The sequence below is a fragment of the Candoia aspera genome, chromosome 2 (assembly GCF_035149785.1).
Source record: "Candoia aspera isolate rCanAsp1 chromosome 2, rCanAsp1.hap2, whole genome shotgun sequence".
In the NCBI taxonomy this organism is placed as follows: domain Eukaryota; kingdom Metazoa; phylum Chordata; class Lepidosauria; order Squamata; family Boidae; genus Candoia; species Candoia aspera.
The window spans coordinates 148808651-148829391 of record NC_086154.1 but is presented as its reverse complement, the minus strand read 5'-3'; the positions used below and the strand labels follow the sequence as shown (position 1 = coordinate 148829391).

At 43.5% G+C, this 20741-nt stretch overlaps 1 protein-coding gene across 4 annotated transcripts; it reads right to left on the bottom strand.

Moving 5' to 3' along the window:
• Positions 1-11180: 11180 nt before the first annotated feature.
• Positions 11181-17270, bottom strand: SLC10A3 (solute carrier family 10 member 3). Of its 4 annotated transcripts, none has more exons than XM_063294182.1 (3): positions 16842-17270; positions 13238-13375; positions 11181-13024 (listed from the first exon to the last, which is right to left on the bottom strand). In XM_063294182.1, exon 3 carries the CDS (start codon positions 12890-12892, stop codon positions 11582-11584), a length of 1311 nt encoding a protein of 436 aa, XP_063150252.1. In that variant the 5' UTR covers positions 12893-13024; positions 13238-13375; positions 16842-17270; the 3' UTR covers positions 11181-11581. The 4 variants fall into 4 exon arrangements, with proteins under 4 accessions (XP_063150252.1, XP_063150251.1, XP_063150253.1 ...); XM_063294181.1 differs by lacking the exon at positions 16842-17270 and adding an exon at positions 14505-14727; XM_063294183.1 differs by lacking the exon at positions 13238-13375.
• Positions 17271-20741: the final 3471 nt, after the last annotated feature.

The following is a 20741-nucleotide window of genomic DNA, read 5'->3' as shown; positions in this document are numbered from 1 at the left end:
TGCCCACCTGCCCAGAAAAAGAAAAAGATAATCTAGGGTAGCAGAGGGCATCCAAGGAGGTAAGAGAGGGTGTCATGGAACAAGCTCTTTGTTTTCTGGTAAATGAGAATTTTGTGAGAGGATAGGCATGGGCACCATGGCAGCCATTTTGTGAGAGTACCTACAACATGCTCTCAAAATTCCAAATGTGCTATCTGGCCCCAAATGTTGCCAACTACTGTCCTATACAGTTGCTGGATAGGCTTCAAAAAGCGTACTTAAGTGTTGCCCCAGATGACTTTCTACCAGGGACATCTCCTGCTACGTAATATTCTGCCACAATGCTTGTTAGCATTGCCTGGAACACATACAGCTGGAGGCTGATCACTGTAGCTGGGTGTGATTTTTATATGCTCTCAAGTGCTTTTCACACTGGATATTCCAATTGCTGCTGATAGTATGATCTCATAAGCCAGGAAATGTTTAGCTGGCAGCATCTTCTTTTCCTTTCTGAGAAGACTACAGCAATATATAAATAAGCAGCTATGTCAACAAAGGAATTGGCATAAATCCCATCTCAATTTCTAGTAAATATTCTTCTAAGAGGATCTCACACAATTATTTTTTCCAGCTAGTTGGTCTCTCAAGGGACCAGGCTTAATAAGTGAACTCACATCTCACCAACCGGAGCTCCTTCTTTCTATTGCTCCACCAAGCTGATTATCATATGGATTAAATAAGGAGGAGGTGGTTGGGACAGGCTCAGCTGAATTCCTATTAGTGCAATTAGCCATGTCCCCAAGGATATGGCCACAGATGTTTGAAAAGAAAACAGAAGGTGAAGAACACTAGTTTTTACTGCTGGAAAAAGTTTACTCCAAACCACCACCTTTTTTCAATTTAGCATGCCAGATTATAATCTTTAGCCATCAATAAAGTTTCATCATAATGAACTTGGTATGAACCTACCAATGTTTAGCCAGAGTAAATTGAGAAGCAACAGCACACAGACCATATCGGATCCCATGGTAATATTTCAATAAACAGTTCAGAGTGGGATTGCTAAATATCTGCAGGCGCATCCCCTGTTTTATGTTTTGTTTTTTGCATCATTTATTAGGAAATGTTTGTGGTATTAAGATACTAGGTTCTAATTAGGCCAGAGAGAAAGCCATTTTGTGAGCTCCACTGCATCCTGTCTTGAAATGGGATAGGTTTATACGGCAGGTTTTAACTAGGTTTTAACTTCCCTGACGTTGCAGAATAATTTTCTAGAGCTAAAGCTTATACCTCTCTCATTACACAGCAGAGGGTGTCATATCTTTTGTAAAGTGGAAGTAATTACTCAACCTGATCTTATCTCATGGAAATTTCCCCACCTACAGAGTCACCACCCAAGGCATATATGAGCACACAGGTCTGCTGAGAGGATTACATTCCAGATGCCTTGTCAGGATAGATTAACCTTGCCCTCGTATTAGTTTACACCCTTCTTTTGTGTTCATCACCGACTTTTTGCCTCTGCGCCCCACTCAGAGGGAGAGAGCATGGAGAAAACTAATGATACTTATGTATAATTTGTTTGGTGGCTTTAACATGGTTTGTTTGGCTGTGGCTTAGGATAACACATGAATACTGCCAATGTTCGCTTATTTGTGCAATGAGTGAAACCAGTCTGTCTATGGATCTTAAGTGTTTGTTCTACAGGATGTCCCTTAGTTCTGACACGCAATTGCCCCATAATCACCTTGTGCTCTGGACGGAAGAAACCATTGGATGTTTTATCTGTTAAATGGAATGCAGTTTGCTTGTTCAAAAAGAGGAAAGAAAATAGGAAGGATTCTTTTTTGTTTTGTGCCCAAACAGTAGGAGTGACACTGGGTTTACACTGAAACCCAGTGCCACACACTGAACATACTGAAATATACTGCCACCAATGACTAGACTGGCATCACCCCATCATAAACCATGGTTTACCACCATGGGGGCTGGATTCATAGTACATGCTAAGCCAAACTAAGCATAGCTAAACATGAGGTGGACCCAGTTACCTCTCATCAGAATTGCCAGCCCCTCTTGAATACTGTCCTAACAATTCAGAAAACTGGTTTAATGCAAATTAAGTTATTGGTTAATTTAGCTCAAAGTTGCCCATCAGTGGTCAATTGCATGACAGGTCAGGGCTCCCCAGGGCTGCAAACTGGGTGCTGCCTCAGCATTATCACAGATGCTGGGAACTGAATATCCTGATTCAATGTCCACTGAGCTGTGGCCTTTCCCCAGGGGAGACCTGGAGTGACTGGCCCATACCTGATAAGAATTGTGTACATTTGCCCTGTTCAGTACATGCATATCCTGGGCATCTTGGAAAACGATTGTGATGCATTTTTTGTGAGGGGTCTGAAGAGAAATAAAAATTCCTGTTTCAAAGTTATAATAGAAAAGGCAGTGTTAAGAAAAGAACAAAACATGTTCCTCCACTCCAGTCTCTGCTATGGCCAGATGTAAATTTAGTTCTCAACTAATCCTCTTTGCTTTCTCTCATACTAGTGCAGCTGATTTTTTTTTTTAATCCGTTCAATTGTATCCGATTTTCAGAGACTGCCTGGACAAGTCCCTGCAGTTTTCTTGGCAGGTTTTTCAGAAGTGGTTTTGCCATTGCCTTCTTCCTAGGGCTGAGGGAGAGTGACTGGCCCAAGGTCACCCAGCTGGCTTTGTGCCTAAGGTGGGACTAGAACTCCCGGTCTCCCAGTTTCTAGCCTGATGCCTTAACCACTACACCAGCCTGGCTCTACAGCTGACTTGAAACAGGAGCAATTTGGGGAAATGGTGGATAAGCCTGCCTACTATTCCTGAGATTCTAAAGCTGTGTGGGGAGGGTGGTGGTGTCTATCAATCTCATTCTTGTCTAATCTGATGCCATACATATGTGTTGGTTTACCATTCCTGTTATCTATCAGCCAATGCTGTCTATAGGGGAACACATCTAGAGGGTACTAGGAAGACCATTGTATGCAAAGCACAAGAGAAACATTTTTTTTCTTTCCTGAATATTCAGATCCTTATTTCCCCAGTATGCAAACACATACAATGTCCAGTACAGTGAGAGGTATTTTGCTCCTGTTTATAGGAAACCAGAAAGGGAAGATTTTAAATTATAAACTTGTGAAAACATTAAACCAGATGTTTAGGTAGCTGTAATTCTATCCTAATTTGTGTACAGTATAATTATGCAAGTCCGTCCTTTAAGAGGTAGTAGTCATATTATTACAGGCTAAGAATCAGACGGACCAAAGATATGATTTAATCTCTCTCCTGTATAATAAGCAACCTCCCTCTTACCTCTACAATGAGCCTGTTAAATTCTCTTTAAAAGTCAGTGGCACAAGAAGTGACAAATTAGACTAATCACACCGACTGTACCTGAAAAACTGGCCAACTGTGTGCTTAAGGAATTAAGTTGGCCTTATGTTCCATTACACAATTTTTTTTTTGCAGCAAATATTTTTCCTTGCCTCCCTCACAACTTTAAAAGAGAGCTTAACTGTTGGCATAAAGCAAAAATCCATCACACCTAGAATTTACAGCAGAGCTGCATGAAACTGGCTCGGAGTTAACTACTGCATGCTTCAGTACTTTATTTGGACAGGGGATATTCAGTCTTATCTTACAAACTGAAACAATCACCATATGTTACAGTTGATCTTAACATGGCAGGTAACTCAAGTAGTATTTTTTGTATTTACTTATTTATTATATGGATTTATATGGCTGCCCAATCAATCTATGACTCTGGGTGGCTAATGATAAATCATCGCACTGACAAAAACAATTAGAATGCTTGATGTATAGTACATGGAACAAAAAACCCAGCAAAACAGCCATCACACTAAATGGGCTCACCTGATACCAGGCCCAGTGCTGGAGGGAAGAGCCAGCAAGGTTAGCACAGTGTTTCTCAACCTTAGCAACTTTAGGAAGTATGGACTTCAACTCCCAGAATTCCTCAGCCAGCATGCTGGTTGGAGAATTCTTGGAGTTGAAGTCCACACTATGACAGAGGAGGCATGCTTCCTGGGTCCCTTAAATGGCATTGTTTAATAGAGGAGACCCAGAGCACATCTACCCTGCCATAACAGTGTTTTTCAGACTATACTATTTTAGGTGGTAGGTGTATGGAATTACAGTTGGCTCCATATATCATAAAAAGATTCTGCATGCATAAAATTAACATGTTAGAGAGAAGAGTAGGCTGAAACTACCTTCTTGATATGCTGGTTTTCCCACAGCCAGGTTTTTGTGGATAAACATTCGTGTATACTGTTTCCTGCTGATCATTAAAAACAGCATTGCTCCAGAAACTCAGTCCCATTGTGAAAATCAACTGCAGTATGCGCTGACTGTCTTTTCCCCTACACTGTATTCAGGTAGATGTCTGAAATAGGACTAACTTTTTTTGTTCCCCCGTGGAAGATCAATTTCCAGCCTCCCTTGGAATGCATTTGGCAGGCATCAATTTATTTTTCTGCACATACTTTTAGTTGTTTTCCAGTCTTAGGGAGATCAATACATCCAGTTTGGAGATTAAAGTGCTGACTGTTACCTTTAAAGCCCCACATGGCATAGGGCTTGGTTACTTGAGGGACCACCGGTCTCCCATAACATCTGCCGGCCAATTTGATCCAGCAGGGTTGGCACATTCTGGGTTCCTTTGACTAAAAACCGTCATCTATCGGGGCCCTGGAAGCACTCCTTCTCTGTAGCAGAGCCTGCCCTCTGGAACAAGATTCCCCGAGATCTGGATGGCCCCCACTCAGCTGTTGTTTAGAAGAGCTATGAAGAGCTGGCTCTTCATCTAGGCCTTTGGCGAAGGAGAGGGAAAATCCTCACTTCACGCACTTGCCATTTTTATCTTTTATCTTTTATTGATGTTATTATGATTTCTTTGATGGTTGTGAGTTGCCCAGAATCACTGAGAGTTGGGCGGCATACAAGTTTAATAAATTATATTATGGTTGGTTGCATAGTCAGACAGGTGTTTTGACTGGATTTGGCATTTTTGTCCACCTATCGAGTCTTTCCCAAGGACCTGGGATAGGCAGATGTTGTTGGTTAATAATATTAAAGGCATTGTTAAATTGTAAATTAAAAATTTGAATTAAACTAAAATTAAAATTTTAAATTAAATAAATCGTTAATACTATTATTATTTAATCATGCTTTTTAAATTCATTTTTCTGTCTTGCACTTCCTATGTTTCAAGTGCACTATTTTAATTTTCATACCACTTTAGGTATAATTTGTTAAATGGAATATGTTCCTGTATTCACCGTCTTCCTGCTAAACAGTTGTTGCGCTGGCACTGGTTCCAGCCAATCAGCCCAGCAAATATACACTTGGCTTCTAAGACACATAGGCAGAACCTGTTTCTCTGGAACATGGCATACATTTTCACTGAGGCTCATTGCTTTCCTTATGTATATTTGCACGTAGCTTCAATCTATGAACTTTCAGCAGGAAACAAGCCTGCCTCTCAGGGACAAATAACTTTAATTCCTGAAAATAATCAGAGAAATGGGTCCCAAATCAACCTGTTTGAAGAAGAATTACAAGCTGGAAACTCTGGCCCATTAGTCTGCTTCTTCCTACTTGCTCTGGGGCAAAAATTAGTTGCAGACTGTGGAAGGGAAGGACCACCAGACAGGGAGAGGAAATGGCAATATGTTATTTAAAAGATAATATTTTTCAATTCTCCTGGCAGTACCATTCTAAAGGGATGCAGAAAGAAAAGTCACAAAACGAACAATTTCCTGATTACTACATTTTCCTCTCCAGAAAACGGGTTAGATTCTTGCAAATTTACTTATGCAACTTGGTTGCACAAAATGCATTTGTACCTACTGGGAATATTTCTGTATTACCTTTTTTGTTGTTGTTGTTGTGTGGGGGGAAGAACTCCCAATGTGACTTTTAGGGAAAGGTCCTTTGCTAATATAACAGCAGGCTGGGGATGAAGGAGAAACAAGGAAGATTAGGCTAGCTGTAGACAGTCTTAGGAAAACAACCAAGAACTCTAGAACTGTTTGGATTTTCCCATCCACATAAACAGATATCACCAACCATGAAGTATCGGGGGACAGTATTTCACCCAGATATGCTGAGCTGCTCCCTTATAGGGTTCATTCCAGTAAGGGCCTCCAAGTTGTTTACTCATTTATAACTGAAGCTTCATCATTCATGGTTATGCAAAAGACTCAGGCCATGGATGCAGAACCGTATTTTTCAATCAAGAGCCACTAGCCCATGGAGTGGAGGGAGAGAGGGCCCTTATTGGCCTTACTGATGGCTTGGTGGCTTGAGGATGCTTTAGACAAGCCCTAGAAAGGAAGAACTTTGAAAATACAGACGAGTGCCTAACAGCCTGTGGAGTTGCATTTTCAAAGGTATCTCTATTAAGAGAACAAAATACGCAGCTAGGCAGTTTCTATCCAAGAACGTGTGGACCCAGATGAAATAGGGTTGCAGGCTGTATCTGCTCAGCAGGCCAAAAATTTCCCTCTTTTGCTTTAATTTTTTATTCCCAATATGTGAGTAGCACTAAGACTTCAGCAGAACCTTGCTCACTTTCCAGCTACATGGTTCCAAGCCTTAAGCTGCATATCCATTTTATTTGTTTTGAAAACATGTCCCATCTTTCTGTATAAAATACAATCTAAATCCCCTCCCCCCTGACATAGTAACAAAGTGAACAAGCATAATGCTATCTTAGAAAGCTAACAAAATCAAAATGTAGACCCCAAATAGCAGAAAGCTGATAGTAACCCAAATGAAACAACTTTCCATAATTAACCTCAAGTAGCACCAAATGGATCCCAGAAAGGATAAGTGTGTGTCCATCCAATACTTGGCAGGATGTAGGACTGGGATTGGTGGGTTTTCCAGGGAAGCATTTTTGAGGCTATCTAGAATGAGATTATAGATGTTGAATAGACCATTCAAGGGGATATTCGGGGGGAATAGCTGTCTTTCAAGTAGCCATGCTTCAAGCTTTTTAGAGAAAAGTCCACCCAGAAATAAAAAGCAACTGGTGCAAAATTACTAACAACAGATATACTCTAAGGCTCAGTGATAATCTTGCAGCAAAATCTTCTGCCAATTACATTTCTTGCACAGGAAGCCCCACTTCTGCACCACAGTAAGAAGAATCTGTACTACTCCATTTGCAAGTGGAAAGTGCACATATTTTTTAAAAAGTTTCTCCCCCCACCTAGTTTTTATAACCAATAATGGCAAAAAATCCAACCCTTAGTATATCTCTGGGGGGAAAAAAACGGTTGTGAGGAGGAGGAGGGGGAGGCGGGGAGAGGGACACTGTCAGGATGAATTAGGATTTTCTTGTTTAAGATTCAAGGAGTGGTGTACATGAGGAGACTCCATGCTGGCATCCTTCCATCAGGGACCAGACTTTACAATTGTAAACTGCCCTGGGTGTCACATGTAGATGTATTAAATACAGTAAAGAAGTTACGTAGTGACCTTGGGCCAGTCCCTCTCTCTCAGCCCAACTCACCTCACAGGGTTGTTGTTGTGGGGAAAATAGGAGGAGGTATGTTCACCACCTTGAGTTATTTATAAAAATAATAAAGGTGGGACAGAAAATAAACAAATAAAATCTGTATCTATAGCCAATCTTATCATCTGTAGCCTAAAGTGACCCAGCTGATTCTAATGTTTGTGTGAAGTGGGCAAAGAGGTAACTGGAGTGCTTGCAGAATGACCTAGTGAGATAACTCTGACAGAGCCATTATTATCCATATATTCAGTAGAAAAGGCCTCTTAGCTGTGGTTAGCAGAGAGGAAAGTAACTGAGAGACATGGTGTCCTTGAGATCGGAGGATGGATTGGGAGCCATCTGGAAAAACTCTTTTGGGCCAGGCTGAACCAGTTGCCTACTCCCCACCTCAAATCCTGTTTTTTTTTTCTCCATGCAAAAATAACGACTGTATGGAACCATGCACAGTAACTTCAGGCAAACCAAAATCATTATGAAACTATCTGTGAATTTAGTAAGCACTGCCTCTATCAAAAAGCGTCAAATATTTATTTATCTTACTAATTCCACCCTGGCCAAAACATGGAGAAGGGTGCAGTGAATACTTGCCAGTTATAATTGCTCCTCACAGGTTAAAATATTAGGCCAAGGGGAGGAAATAGAAAACTTCAAATGTTTACCTCATACTTACTTGCCCGGTAACTGTGTTTCAGGCATGCTGCATTTTGATACTTAGGCAACTGTTCCCGTTTAGAAAACATATAAGCAGTTACTCCCTGGGTTGGTATCGCTAAAGCTGTTTCTACACAATCATGTCCTTTGCGACTACCATCCCTGAACAATGAAGCCTATAATGACTGGCTACAGTCTCCTGAGTAAGAGGGAAAGCCATAAGGGGAATATTATTCCAGCTCTGCCACCTGATGCACCACCTCAGAACAGGGCGTTGGCCACATGGATGTACCGATCCCAGGAAAGGGCTAGACCTGGGCTGTTCTGGGACATCCAGCCACAACTGAAGTTGTATCTCAAATCGAAAATAATCTCCCAATATAGACACACAACTAAGTAATGGGGATTTGCAAGCCAATCCAGATGGGAATGCCCAGCAAAGGATCAAAGGAGGTGGGAACTTGATGGCAATTAGGACAGATGCCAGGCACATTTTTTGGATTGGTAATCCTACTTCTCATCCACTGCCCTCTTGGACAGCCTACTGGTTGATTGCAGACCTCTTCCTCCTCCCGCCCCTGGTCATTATGCCTCCCAATTCTTGCCAATGGCTGCCATCACACTGGAGCACATCCCTGAATGCATAGAGGATATCACTCTTTTTATTTTCTTCAGTCCCCCTAGTTTTTGTGATGCACAATATCACACTGACAGCCCTTCAAGGTAGCTCCAGTCAGGAATCAAACCCCGCAGGGACTATTGGAACTCTATTGTAGGCTATGATAACAGAATCTTGAAGGCCTGCCAGTTTCCCTCCATTCTCTTTTATCCCATGCAGAATCAAAGTGGGGTTATTTTGCTTTTTCATGCTTCTTTCCTTCCCAGGGCTGAGATTTTACTTACTGTCTCTTTTACCATTTCATTTAAGTTTTTTGCTATCTCCACTTCCCTCTACACATACCCAGCAAATCAGTGCCTCAGAGTCGACTGAGGCTTACTTTCTGGAAAGAGTTCAGAATAGCAGACACTGATCTCCTGCTAGTGCAAAGTGTAAGGATGCAGAAATACAGTACATTTAATCCTCACTTATTTAAGATTGTTTGCTTGTACTGTTCCACCTTTCCTTCAAAGAGTTCTGGGGGGAGATCCATGGGTATCTTTCCCTGTCCATCATATTCTTATAACAGAAGTAGAGAAGTAGAGAAGGCCAATAGCTTACAACACATATCCTAATGAGTATTTGAACCCAGACCTCCAAAAGTCAAGTTCAATAACAATCACTTTACATCTGGGTCTCTTCCTCTCACTCCTCTTCCTTAGGAAAGAACTCCCACTGAGTTTCAACTGGATTGAATCCCAAGCAAGAATTATGAGAGATTGGAGATCATAAGGTCTTCAGCTTGCTTCCCTAACAAGTGGCACAGAAAAAAAAAGTAATGCACTATGAATAATTTTTGAGTATTGAAGGAACAGAAATAACCTCTTCCCACTTAAAGATGTTTTCAGTTAACTAAACAAGACAACTTCCCAATGGTCACCTAACATATTAAGCCAAAGACTGGTTGAACACGTGTGTTGAATAAACTACAATTGGTTGCTTTTAACTTTCTTAAGCAATAAAGCATTGTTTACAAGACATAATGTCTCAGTTTACATAACACACTAAACCAAATTCAAACCAACCACATTATAATTTTGCTAAGACTACCAGATTGGGTTGCAAAAATCTGGATGACTACTAGATGGAAGCAAAGATTTAGCGTTTTCGGTATCTCTTTGCTGCCATCTAGGAGTCATCTGGGATTCTGCAGCCCAGAAAGGGTAGCCCTAGGCTTAGAGTGATGTGCAAGCCCAATTTACAGTATACTTTCCCAAATATTAATGATAATCTTATACTGCCATGTGGGCATGAAAGGAAAGTGGTATCTTAAAACACAGCCATCAGGAACCCAGGCTCTTGTTGAAAGAATGGCTTGGCTTTAAGATGATGGACAAGAGAGAAGATAAAGTAACAGGAAAGCTAATGTTCCTTGCTAGCTTCAGGCCAGATGCCAACCCCTCCCTCCCTACACTGTTGACTGAACATCCAACTGCAGTTCATAAGCAGCTTTGCCCTCAGAACATGCTGTGCTTTTTCTCTGGACCAGCAGATGGGTGAGTGCATTGAAAACACAAGTCCCAATCCTCCCAGTGCTGTCACATGATGACAACATACCACCACTCACCAGGAAGTCATGAAAAGCAGGTTGGAGCAATCCAACTCCTTGCTTCTATCCATACTTGCTACACTTTCAGCAGCAATACTACTATGAATGACAAATCCAGAATGACTTCTGGATCTGCAGAAGCTGGAGCAGAACTGAATATTCGCCCTCTCCAGAAGGACCACAGCTCTGCTCCAGACTTAGCATGAGAAAAAGCCTCTATACCATGTGACTAGGCTCTAACTTCCATCTTTCCTAGGAAGTATAGTCAAGAAGGCAGTTGTAATCCCAGAATTTCTAGCAGGCCACGGGTTCCTCACCCCACAGCAAGAACCTTTCAAAAATTCCAGAGGGAAGAAACCCACTCAACCCTTTACAGCATAACCAAAACAGGCCTTGTGGCTCTCTAAAGACTAGCAAATGCATGATTGCCTGATCTCAGGCAAGAACAAATGTCTTAGTTGTTAAACTAACGCAAGGCTGTGTGTTTGTACATATTAATATAGAACAGACAAGTGTTTCTTCCTGCTATTTTCAATTCTCCAAAGGAAACTTCACATCCAACTCCAATCTTACTTGAGCATTTGTTTTTGTTACATTTTTACTTCCCCTCCAGGCATGCTCTCAAGGCAGCTGCTTAATCACTGAGGGTGTAAAAATGTTTCCTCCTAGCTACCCCTGCTTTGAACATTATCCCACTAAGCTCTGCATCTCCATCTCCTCAAGCAGTGAAATTGCTGTGTTTTATTTTTCAAAAAGACAGACAGAATAGATTATCTTCAGTTGCTTTTTATTCAAACCCTGTATCCCGCTGAGTGGGTGAGGCAAAATAGGACAGTTTCATCCCCATTTTACCGCCCGGTCTGTGCAACTCAAGTTTTAAGCTCCAGAGGTACCTCTTGCCATATAGAAAAACAAGTTGAATTTAAAAAGAACACAGAAGTCCAGGCAATGCAGGTTCCCCACACACAGCAGCCTGTGGGATGTGTCACTGCAAAGGGCCCCTTGGTATCTGAGCACTCCATCGTGGGCTTCAGGCTGAGGTCTTGGTCAGCCACACCCCTACCAAGAGGGTGCCTCACACATCCAGCTCCTAAGGCTTCTGGTATCCATCTCTGATCAGGCCACACCCAGAGTCAAATCTTTGGTATCTGCCTCCACTTTCCCAGGGGCCTCAAGATCCAGTTGAGCAGAGCTTGTTGTAGGCCAAGTTTCCCAAGACAAGCAGCAACATCTCAGATGTGCTGCTCAGGGCCACAATGAAGGGAGCCTGAGAAGCAAAGTCAGCCTGGGCCCTCTGGAAGGAGAGCTGCAGCACAGCCAAGGCCAACAGGCTATTCTGTACCCCAACCTCAATACTAACCGTCCGACGCTGTGGCCCTGGCAGTCCTAAGCACCAAGCCAGCAGGTAGCCCAGCAGCAAGCCAAAGATGGGCACAGTAACGCCAGCCAGGATGATGGGGGGCCGCACACTGGTTAGGATAAAGGCTCCCATATGGTAAGCCATGAAGAGGCCTCCGACGATGAGGGTGAAGCTGAAAGGTTTGATGAGGAGGAGGAGGAGGCGGGAGACTCGGGGCAGCTTGCACTTGATCAGCATGCCGGCAGAGATGGGCACTGCGATGAAGAGGAGAGTGATGAAGATCTTGAGGAAGGGCACGTGCAGGGTCTCGTGCGCCCCCAACAGCCAGCCATAGAAGGTAGAGGAGAGGGGCATGAGCCCAGTGGCTGCTATTGTGGATAGGAGAGTCATGGTGATGGCCACAGTGACATCTCCACCCAGCAGAAGGCTATAGAGGTAGCCACCCCCACCACCAGGGGAGGAGCAAGAAATCACTAGGCCCAGGGCCAGGGCCTTCGGCAAAGAGAAGGCCAAGGACATGAGGTAGCCATAAAGGGGCATGACAACAAATTGGCCTAGGATACCCAGCATGACAGGATGAGGCTGGTGAACCAGGCTTCGGAGAACCTCCACCTCCACCTTGCAGCCAAATGCACACTTATTGAGGAAGATAAGAGGCAGGAGGGCGTAGAGGACAGGGTTCTCTGAGAAGTGGCCCAGACCCATCTGTACTGCTGGCTCCAGTTCAGAATTGTCAACCCGGATCTGGAAATCAGCCCGTTCCTCAATGAGGTGATTCTGTTCCAACAGCCTCAGCTGCAACGGGGCCAGACCGGCCAAGCCGGACTGGAATTGAACCATGAAGCCCCCTCCCCAGGAGGCACTGACATTCTCTATGGCTACCACCGTAGGCTCCAGGGAGGATACGCTCAGCCAGGCACCTGGCCCGGCATAGCGGCATGCAACCAACAAAACACCCTGGCTATGCTCTGGGAAGCTGAACTCCAGAACTGTTCCATCCCCAACATTCAGATAAGGGGCGCTGTCTGTTGCTCCCTGTGTCCAGCCAGCTACAAAAAGATTGAGGAAGAGGAGGAAGAGAATGTGTGTCCCAGACATGGTGCAGAAGGCTGGCAAAGGCATGCTGTGGGCTCATTCCATTAGGGCTCTTCTTGCTCCAGCATCATGGGAGCTGTGTTCACTCAGCAGGGGTCATGCTCCGCTTAACCTCAGATCCATAGGCGCCTCTGATGCATCCACATGGAGACCTTCAACCTAATCAGAGAAGGGGGATGAGACAGTGAGTACGTTGAGGCACACAGTAATGTATGCAGCGAAATAAAGGCAGAAACTGTTGGGTCAGTGATCAGAGAGGTACAGATATGAAGGCTGAATCACTTCATCCAGGCAGGGCATTCTGGGTCTGCAGCTGGGGCTGACATAATGCAGACTGCATTTGTGTTAGAAAGTCACTGTCCCAATGCTCACCATTCCCAACTTTTTCCAAAGTTATGCTTCCTTAAGACACAACAAGAGGATCTCCAACTTTGCAGGGACAAGAAGTAGCAAAGTCTCTGGGATGGGGCCAGGAATCCCCAACAGAGGATTTTGGCATGTCTTAAAGCCCTGAATCTGAGAGAATGGATCCAATTAACTAGAACCACAGTATTTGTGGTTGTAAAGATGAGAAAATTCTGCCAACTGATCCAAATCCCTGCCAGCCCCTATCATTCACATCCTGTACAGCCTGAAGTTCCACTGAATGCATTAGCACAAAATTCTGTCGGGGGGGGGGGGAAACATATAGAGAGTTGAGCCATCATGTTCTACAGTTATGCTAGTCTCAGTCTGCAAATAATACGATGGCAAAATGTTATTTTGCCTGAGGTGACAAAGATCCTTGGCACAGCCTTGCTTCTGTGTTCTCCTAAATACCTTGAGCAGATGTCAGAGTAATTTCAAAACCACCACTGGTTTTTCTGTAACATGTACATCTTATCTCCTTAGAATTGTTTCAGATATATGAGGCTTGCTGGCAACCGCCTTCTCAGCCCCAAATCTTGACTTTCTTTAGGAGCTTTCTTTGACCTGACTCCACTGAATATTATTAAACAACTTCCCCGTTTTAAAGCTTTGCCCAGGCAAAACAGATTTCCAGATGCAGCCCTCTCTGCCAAAAATTATTCCTAACGGGAAAGGGGGAAAAAAATGACGCTGGAGCTATCCCCGAGCAAGTACTGACAGCCCAGAACAAAACTCCTCCGGACAGTACCCCTCGCGGCAGCAGAAGGGGTGAGAAAGCGGGGACCGGTGAATCGGAGGAATCAAGGCAGATAAGTCCCCCTCCCCTTTATTTTTCCTGTTCAATTCAGCTGAGTCACTTCTCTCTTAAAGCTACAAACACCTGTTGGGAAAGAAGCTGATGCCCCAAAAACTTCTCTCCCGGATTTATTAGTACGATAAGAGGAACATCAGCTCGTCCTCTTTCCTCTTACACCCTTCCCGCATCGGTCTCCCCTAAACTCAAAGACTGCGCGCCTCCTTTTCCTGGGGGAGAAGGGGGATATCTCGGTTCTCATTCATTGGCGGGGGGGCCTCCCTGACACCACCTACGCAATTCTCACCAAGAAAGCAGCTTCCGCAAAGCGGGTCGGATCCTGAATAACCAACCTTTATTGCTTTCCCCATCTCTGCCCCAAATATCCTTCTAACATGTCGATTACCACCCCGGGGAGGAGAATTCTCCATAATTTACCTTCGCCTCGCTTCTCCCCAGCATTCGCTCGTCAGCACGAACCTAAACTAAACCGCTTGATTTGTTTGCTTTCGTTCTCTCCTTCTTTCCACGCCTGGCCCCGCCCACCGGGTGGTGCGCCAGTCATAACCACGCCCACACAAGAATGCGAATTCATGGTAGGAGCTACCCCCCCCATGCCTTTAGGGCATCCTGGGAATTGTAGTTTTTTTTTAATACAAGAAAAGAAAGCAAAAATACATCAGCTCCGGTTTTAGTTGGAAGAATGCTTGTCTCTTGCCTTGTAATGGATGGGTTTAGAAAGAACTCATTTCACATCTCTCAGCGGGCAGTATTAACGTCGGAGTGTTTCTTGTGAAAAACCATTAGGGAATAACCGCGATCTGATTGGAGAGAGTAGATAGCTACTTCAGCCTGAAATAGAAAATTAATAGTACATTTTGCTCCAGGAGGCATTAAATAAAGTTGTTACAGTTGATTGGTTAGATCAGAAATGTACTGTTAACTGATTGGAAGAAACAGGAACACCCTTCTATATCCCAAAAGGATTAGGTGGTGATGGAAAAGATTATAGGGATCCTCCTGCTATTTTATTGGATCATTGAGGGTCTTTTATCTTCAGATTGACTGACCTGGATATTATTTTGCTATACTAGAATTATTAATTCAGTCATACCAATTAATTTATTTAGAATCTTTTGAATTGGGATTAGAACTCAGGAAAGAATATTTGGGGATACATTATTATTCCTCAATTTAGTGGCAAGAGGTATATATGGCAATGGGGACAGGGGCGGGGGAGGCAGAAAACAGGAAATTGGGGAAACGAGGGGAAGGTTTCAGATGTCATTTCCTGGCTAGACAATAATCCAATGTCCCTCAGGAAGAAGCTTGAAGTTGTGCAGAGATTATTAATAAACATTAATGATCAGTAAACGTTCAGATAGATAGATATGCATGTTTTTAGAATGAATATTGAAAGCACATCACCTATGTTACGTTCATATATTATACTAAGCAATGATGTCTTTGTTTATGGTGTGCTGAACTAGGCATAGTGGCTGGTTCACATATCATGTGAGTCATAAACCATAGTTCATGAGCCAGGATCTGGACTCACACTTTTTGAATAGATCAAACGCCAAGCAAACCTGACTGGGGTTTTGCATGATGTGCGAACCATGAGATTATATTAACTTGCCTTGTGGTTGCTGGGGATTATGGTTGCTGGATATGCGGAACACAGGCTTTATCTTTTAGGAAGTACTAATGTACAGAATTAACAAACCATGGAAATTGCCAAGAAAAGAAGGGAAGCCAAAGCAATGAAAGACAAAAATCTCAGGAAGGAACTTAAAGAGTTTCAGAGAGCTGTTAGAAGAGACAAGAAGCAATATTGCAACAACAACTATAAAAACACTGAAGATGGAAACAACACAGAAAAACAAGGAAAGTCTTCCAAAAGATCTCTGAACTCAGGAGGTTTCAACCTTGAATTGGTACACTAAAAGACAACAATGAACAGATACTGATTCAAAGATCAAAGAAAGATGGAAGGAGTATACTGAAATATTATACAGTAGAGATGTAGAGATGTCAACAGCCAAGATAACTTTAGAAGATATTCTTTACTTAGAAAAGCCTCTAGTACCAGAAGTTGAAGTTATTATTTATTTATTTATTTTCTATCCCTTTATTATTTTTATAAATAACTCAAGATGGCAAACATACCTAATACTCCTTCCTCCTCCTATTTTCCTCACAACCACCACCCTGTGAAGTGGGTTGGGCTGAGCGAGAGGGACTGGCCCAAGGTCACCCAGCCACTTTCATGCCTAAGGCAGGAGAACTGGATTCTAGCCCACTGCCTTAACCACTAGAAACTGGGTCTCTGGGTATACCGTTGGAAGACCTGAAGAACCAGATTAGGGACAGATCAGCATGGAGAAAATCTCTCTATGTGGTCACTTAGAGTTGACATCGCCTTGATGGCTCATAATCAATCTATAAAAAATGCACAAAATTGACTGCCCCAACATCAGATGGTTGCTGCTTTGGATAGGGCTCAGGTATTCCATGAGGTCATAATATGGTCTGCTTGTTTGTGGCTCTGCATGTGAATCCAAATAACTGGTTTATCAGTAAGGTATAAAAACAATAGTTTAGCACAATATGTGGACCCCACCTGCCTATTACTTCTTTTTGCGGGTTTCTAATAGCCTTTTCTATGGATAGCCAATCATTGGTTCTATGCAGAATCTTGATGGATTCTTGACATCATGACAGAGCTTCTATTGGTCAGATTCATTAGGTTCAGTGGCCCCCAGCCTTTCCTACCTTGCACCACTCAGCTATGCCATGCAGGCTGGATTCCTGGCAGCTTGAGTCCATCACATCTGAAAGCACCACACTGAAGAACACTAATCCAATTCTGTAAGCAGGACCTCCATCAAAGATACAAAGTCAAAATGTGTTTGCTTGTGGCTTAGCTTGTTTTGTAATTTGTAAAGGTGATATATATTCAACTTACAGTATATACTGGTTTAAGGTACTACAAAAACCCACTAATAATTGCTTATTTGGAAATCTGTTAAATGTTTGCTTAAGAGAGTTATATGAACTCCACCCTTTCAGCAAAAGAGAATATAACAACTCAATTGGTTCAGGCATGTGTCTCAGATGCCAGCATGGCTCCCTGCAGGGCCTTGACCTGGCCAGCTTTCTCATGTCCTGAATAATTTCTTTTGCATGAGGAGGGAAGAGCAGATGATTTTGTTGTTGTTTATTCGTTTAGTCGCTTCCGACTCTTTGTGACTTCATGGACCAGCCCACGCCAGAGCTTCCAGCTCCCCCAGGGATGAGTCCGTCACCTCTAGAATATCATCCATCCATCTTGCCCTTGGTTGGCCCCTCTTCCTTTTGCCTTCCGCTCTCCCTAGCATCAGCATCTTCTCCAGGGTGTCCTGTCTCATTATGTGGCCAAAGTATTTCAGTTTTGCCTTTAATATCATTCCCTCAAGTGAGCAGTCTGGCTTTATTTCCTGGAGGATGGACTGGTTTGATCTTCTTGCAGTCCAAGGCACTCTCAGAATTTTCCTCCAACACCACAGTTCAAAAGCATCGATCTTCCTTCTCTCAGCCTTCCTTATGGTCCAGCTCTCGCAGCCATATGTTACTACGGGGAACACCATTGCTTTAACTATGCGGACCTTTGTTGTTAGTCTGATGTCTCTGCTCTTAACTATTTTATCAAGATTTGTCATTGCTCTTCTCCCAAGGATTAAGCGTCTTCTGATTTCCTGACTGCAGTCAGCATCTGCAGTAATCTTCGCACCTAGAAATACGAAGTCTTTCACTGCTTCTACATTTTCTCCCTCTATTTGCCAGTTATCAATCAAGCTGGTTGCCATAATCTTGGGTTTTTTGAGGTTTAGCTGCAAGCCAGCTTTTGCACTTTCTTCTTTCACCTTCATCATAAGGCTCCTCAGTTCCCCTTCGCTGTCAGCCATCAAAGTGGTATCATCTGCATATCTGAGATTGTTAATGTTTCCTCCAGAGATTTTAACTCCAGCCTTGGATTCCTCAAGCCCAGCATGTCGCATGATGTGTTCTGCATACAAGTTGAATAGGTAGGGTGAGAGTATACAGCCCTGCCGTACTCCTTTCCCAATCTTAAACCAGTCTGTTGTTCCGTGGTCTGTTGTTACTGTTGCTACTTGGTCGTTATACAGATTCTTCAGGAGGCATACAAGATGACTTGGTAAGCAGATGATTAGAGTGGATTATTTTGACAAGCGTCAAAATAAGATTGGCCTTAGATGGACAGGTTTTTGGGTGGAGGGTAGCATTTGGTCTTTGAATGGCAAACCAAGGGCTCTGAAAAAGAAGATAGGGCCAGGATTTTAAAAAATCCCAACCATAAAAAAAAATCTATTCCAAATTATACTGAAAAACCCAAACAATTCCAGAAGTTTAAACTTGACATGATACTTTGGTGTTAAATTTCAATAGCAATCATGGAAAGAGCAGTTTCTGTTAAAGAGACCACCCATACTTTACTCACTCCTGTGTAAAGTAACAAAAATATAAGAAACAGGTTTTCTGCTCATCTGAGGAATCTTCTCTTATTTTTCTTATCTTTTCCCAGCCCCAGCCCCAGCCCCCACCACCACCACCACAAGCCTTCCAGCTAAACTGCATATATTTGGTGGAAGAGCAAATCAGTGAAAGACAGGCAAAAAGGCATTTTAAATTACTTGGACATCTTCCTTAGACTGGCGCTTTCTCCACTTCCACCCCTTCTTCAATAAGCAATTTGATTTAATCTCTAGATCAGCCTTTCTCAACCTTTTGACCCTGGAGGAACCCTTGAAATATTTTTCAGGCCTTGGGGGACCCCTGCACATTCAGGCTCAAATATAGGCCACAAGCTACAAAATTATATTTGTTTCATGTGTAGGCCTGTATATATATGCATTAACCGTGATCTTAAACTAAAAATAAAGGATTAAACTTACCTCTTTAATGTGAAGTTGCCTGAATTTGAAATAATTTTTTCAATAAATTGTGATCTCCCAGGGAACCCCTAGTGATCTCTAATGGAACCCTAGGGTTCTACAGAACCCTGGTGGAGAAACCCTGCTCTAGATGGCTCCTAATAAACTTCACTGAAGCATATTACCAAGTTGCAACCTACCCAATTTTATAGGCTTGCTCTAGATGCTATGCTATGCTGTACTAATATTTTTGGGGAGGAAACAGCAGCTGGTAGGTATGTTGGGACTTCAGGTCTTCTCCTCAGCAATGCTCATTGAGAATTCCAGAAACTGCATTCCCAGTACATCTGGATGGCACTGGGTCAGCGAAGGCTAGATTACTCTTGCATGCAGTCTATGACTGCGGGGGCAAGTCCTTGCCATCAGTCCCTTGCCATACACAGGGCACTCACGATTAGCCCAGGAGTTCTCTAACCATTCTTTACTGCAGGGAGGGTGAATCTCTTTGGTCAGCCTACCCCAGGCTGATGGACCCTGTTGGATTTCAGAGGAACTTGGAGTTGTTCCTGATGCATGGTTCGACTGAGGCCCTGGTTGCCAACCAGAATGAAGGAGTGGCCATGGCCTTGGATCAAATCATACCTGTGCAAACTCTCGCTGCTCATCAGTTCCAGAGAGTTCCATGGTTTTCTGGGGAATTCCAGGAGATGAAGCAACAGAAGAGATGCCTACCATGCTGCCAGAAAAGTAAATCCAATTGAGCATGGGTAAGAACCTTTCTTAAGGATTACCCTGTGGCAACGTGAGCAGCAGAACAGCCATTTTTCTGCCAGCTACCTTGTTTAGGGTAATCTAGTCTCCTATGGAGAAAGAGGGGGCTGGAGGAATAGCTACAGGAGCACTGTGAAGATTACTCTAAGCATCGTCAGATAAAATAGTGCTGATTCACTCTGAAGCAAGACTGAGTGGCTGTGAGGTTTTTGTGTGTGTGTGTGGGGGGGGGTGCCTTCAAGTTAGTCTTGATTCCTGGCAACTGCCCTGACTAGTCCCTCCAGTTTTCTAGGCAAGATTTTTCAGAGTTAAGTGTGCCCTTGCCTTCTTCTTGGGGCTGAGAGAGACTGGCCCAGTCACCCAGCTGGCTTCATGCCTAACACAGGACTAGAACTCAGAGTCTCCCAGTTTCTAGCCTGGTGCCTTTATTACACCAAACTGGCTGAACTGTGGGTTTGGGGATTCACCAATTCTGGAGACTCTCCACTTTTGGTTCTGGATGGGATTGCATTCCCACAGGCAGAACTGGTGCACAATTTGGGGGGCCTCTTGGACTCTCAACTCTTGCTGGGAGAGCAGGTGGTAGCCATGGACAGGAAGGCCTTTGCACAAACCCATTCTGTGTGCCAATTGTACTTGTTCCTGGATCAGGGGGCCCTGACTTGATCACCTCTCATTTGGGCTATCGCAATGCCCTATACATGGAACTGCCCTTTAAGTGCACCAAGAAACTGCAATCGGCCCAGAATGCACAGCATGAGTATTTGTGTGCGCACCACCGTGTGCCCAGATAACACCACTACCTTGCAAGCTGCACTGGCTCCCTATAGGCTTTTGAGTGCAATTCAAGGTGCTGGTTGTACAGCAATTTAGTTACAGAGTGCTTCATGGCATAGGGCCAGGTTATTTGCGGGAATGCCTATCTTCAATTAGCTTTGCTCATCCCATGACATCCAGCAGAGTGGGCATG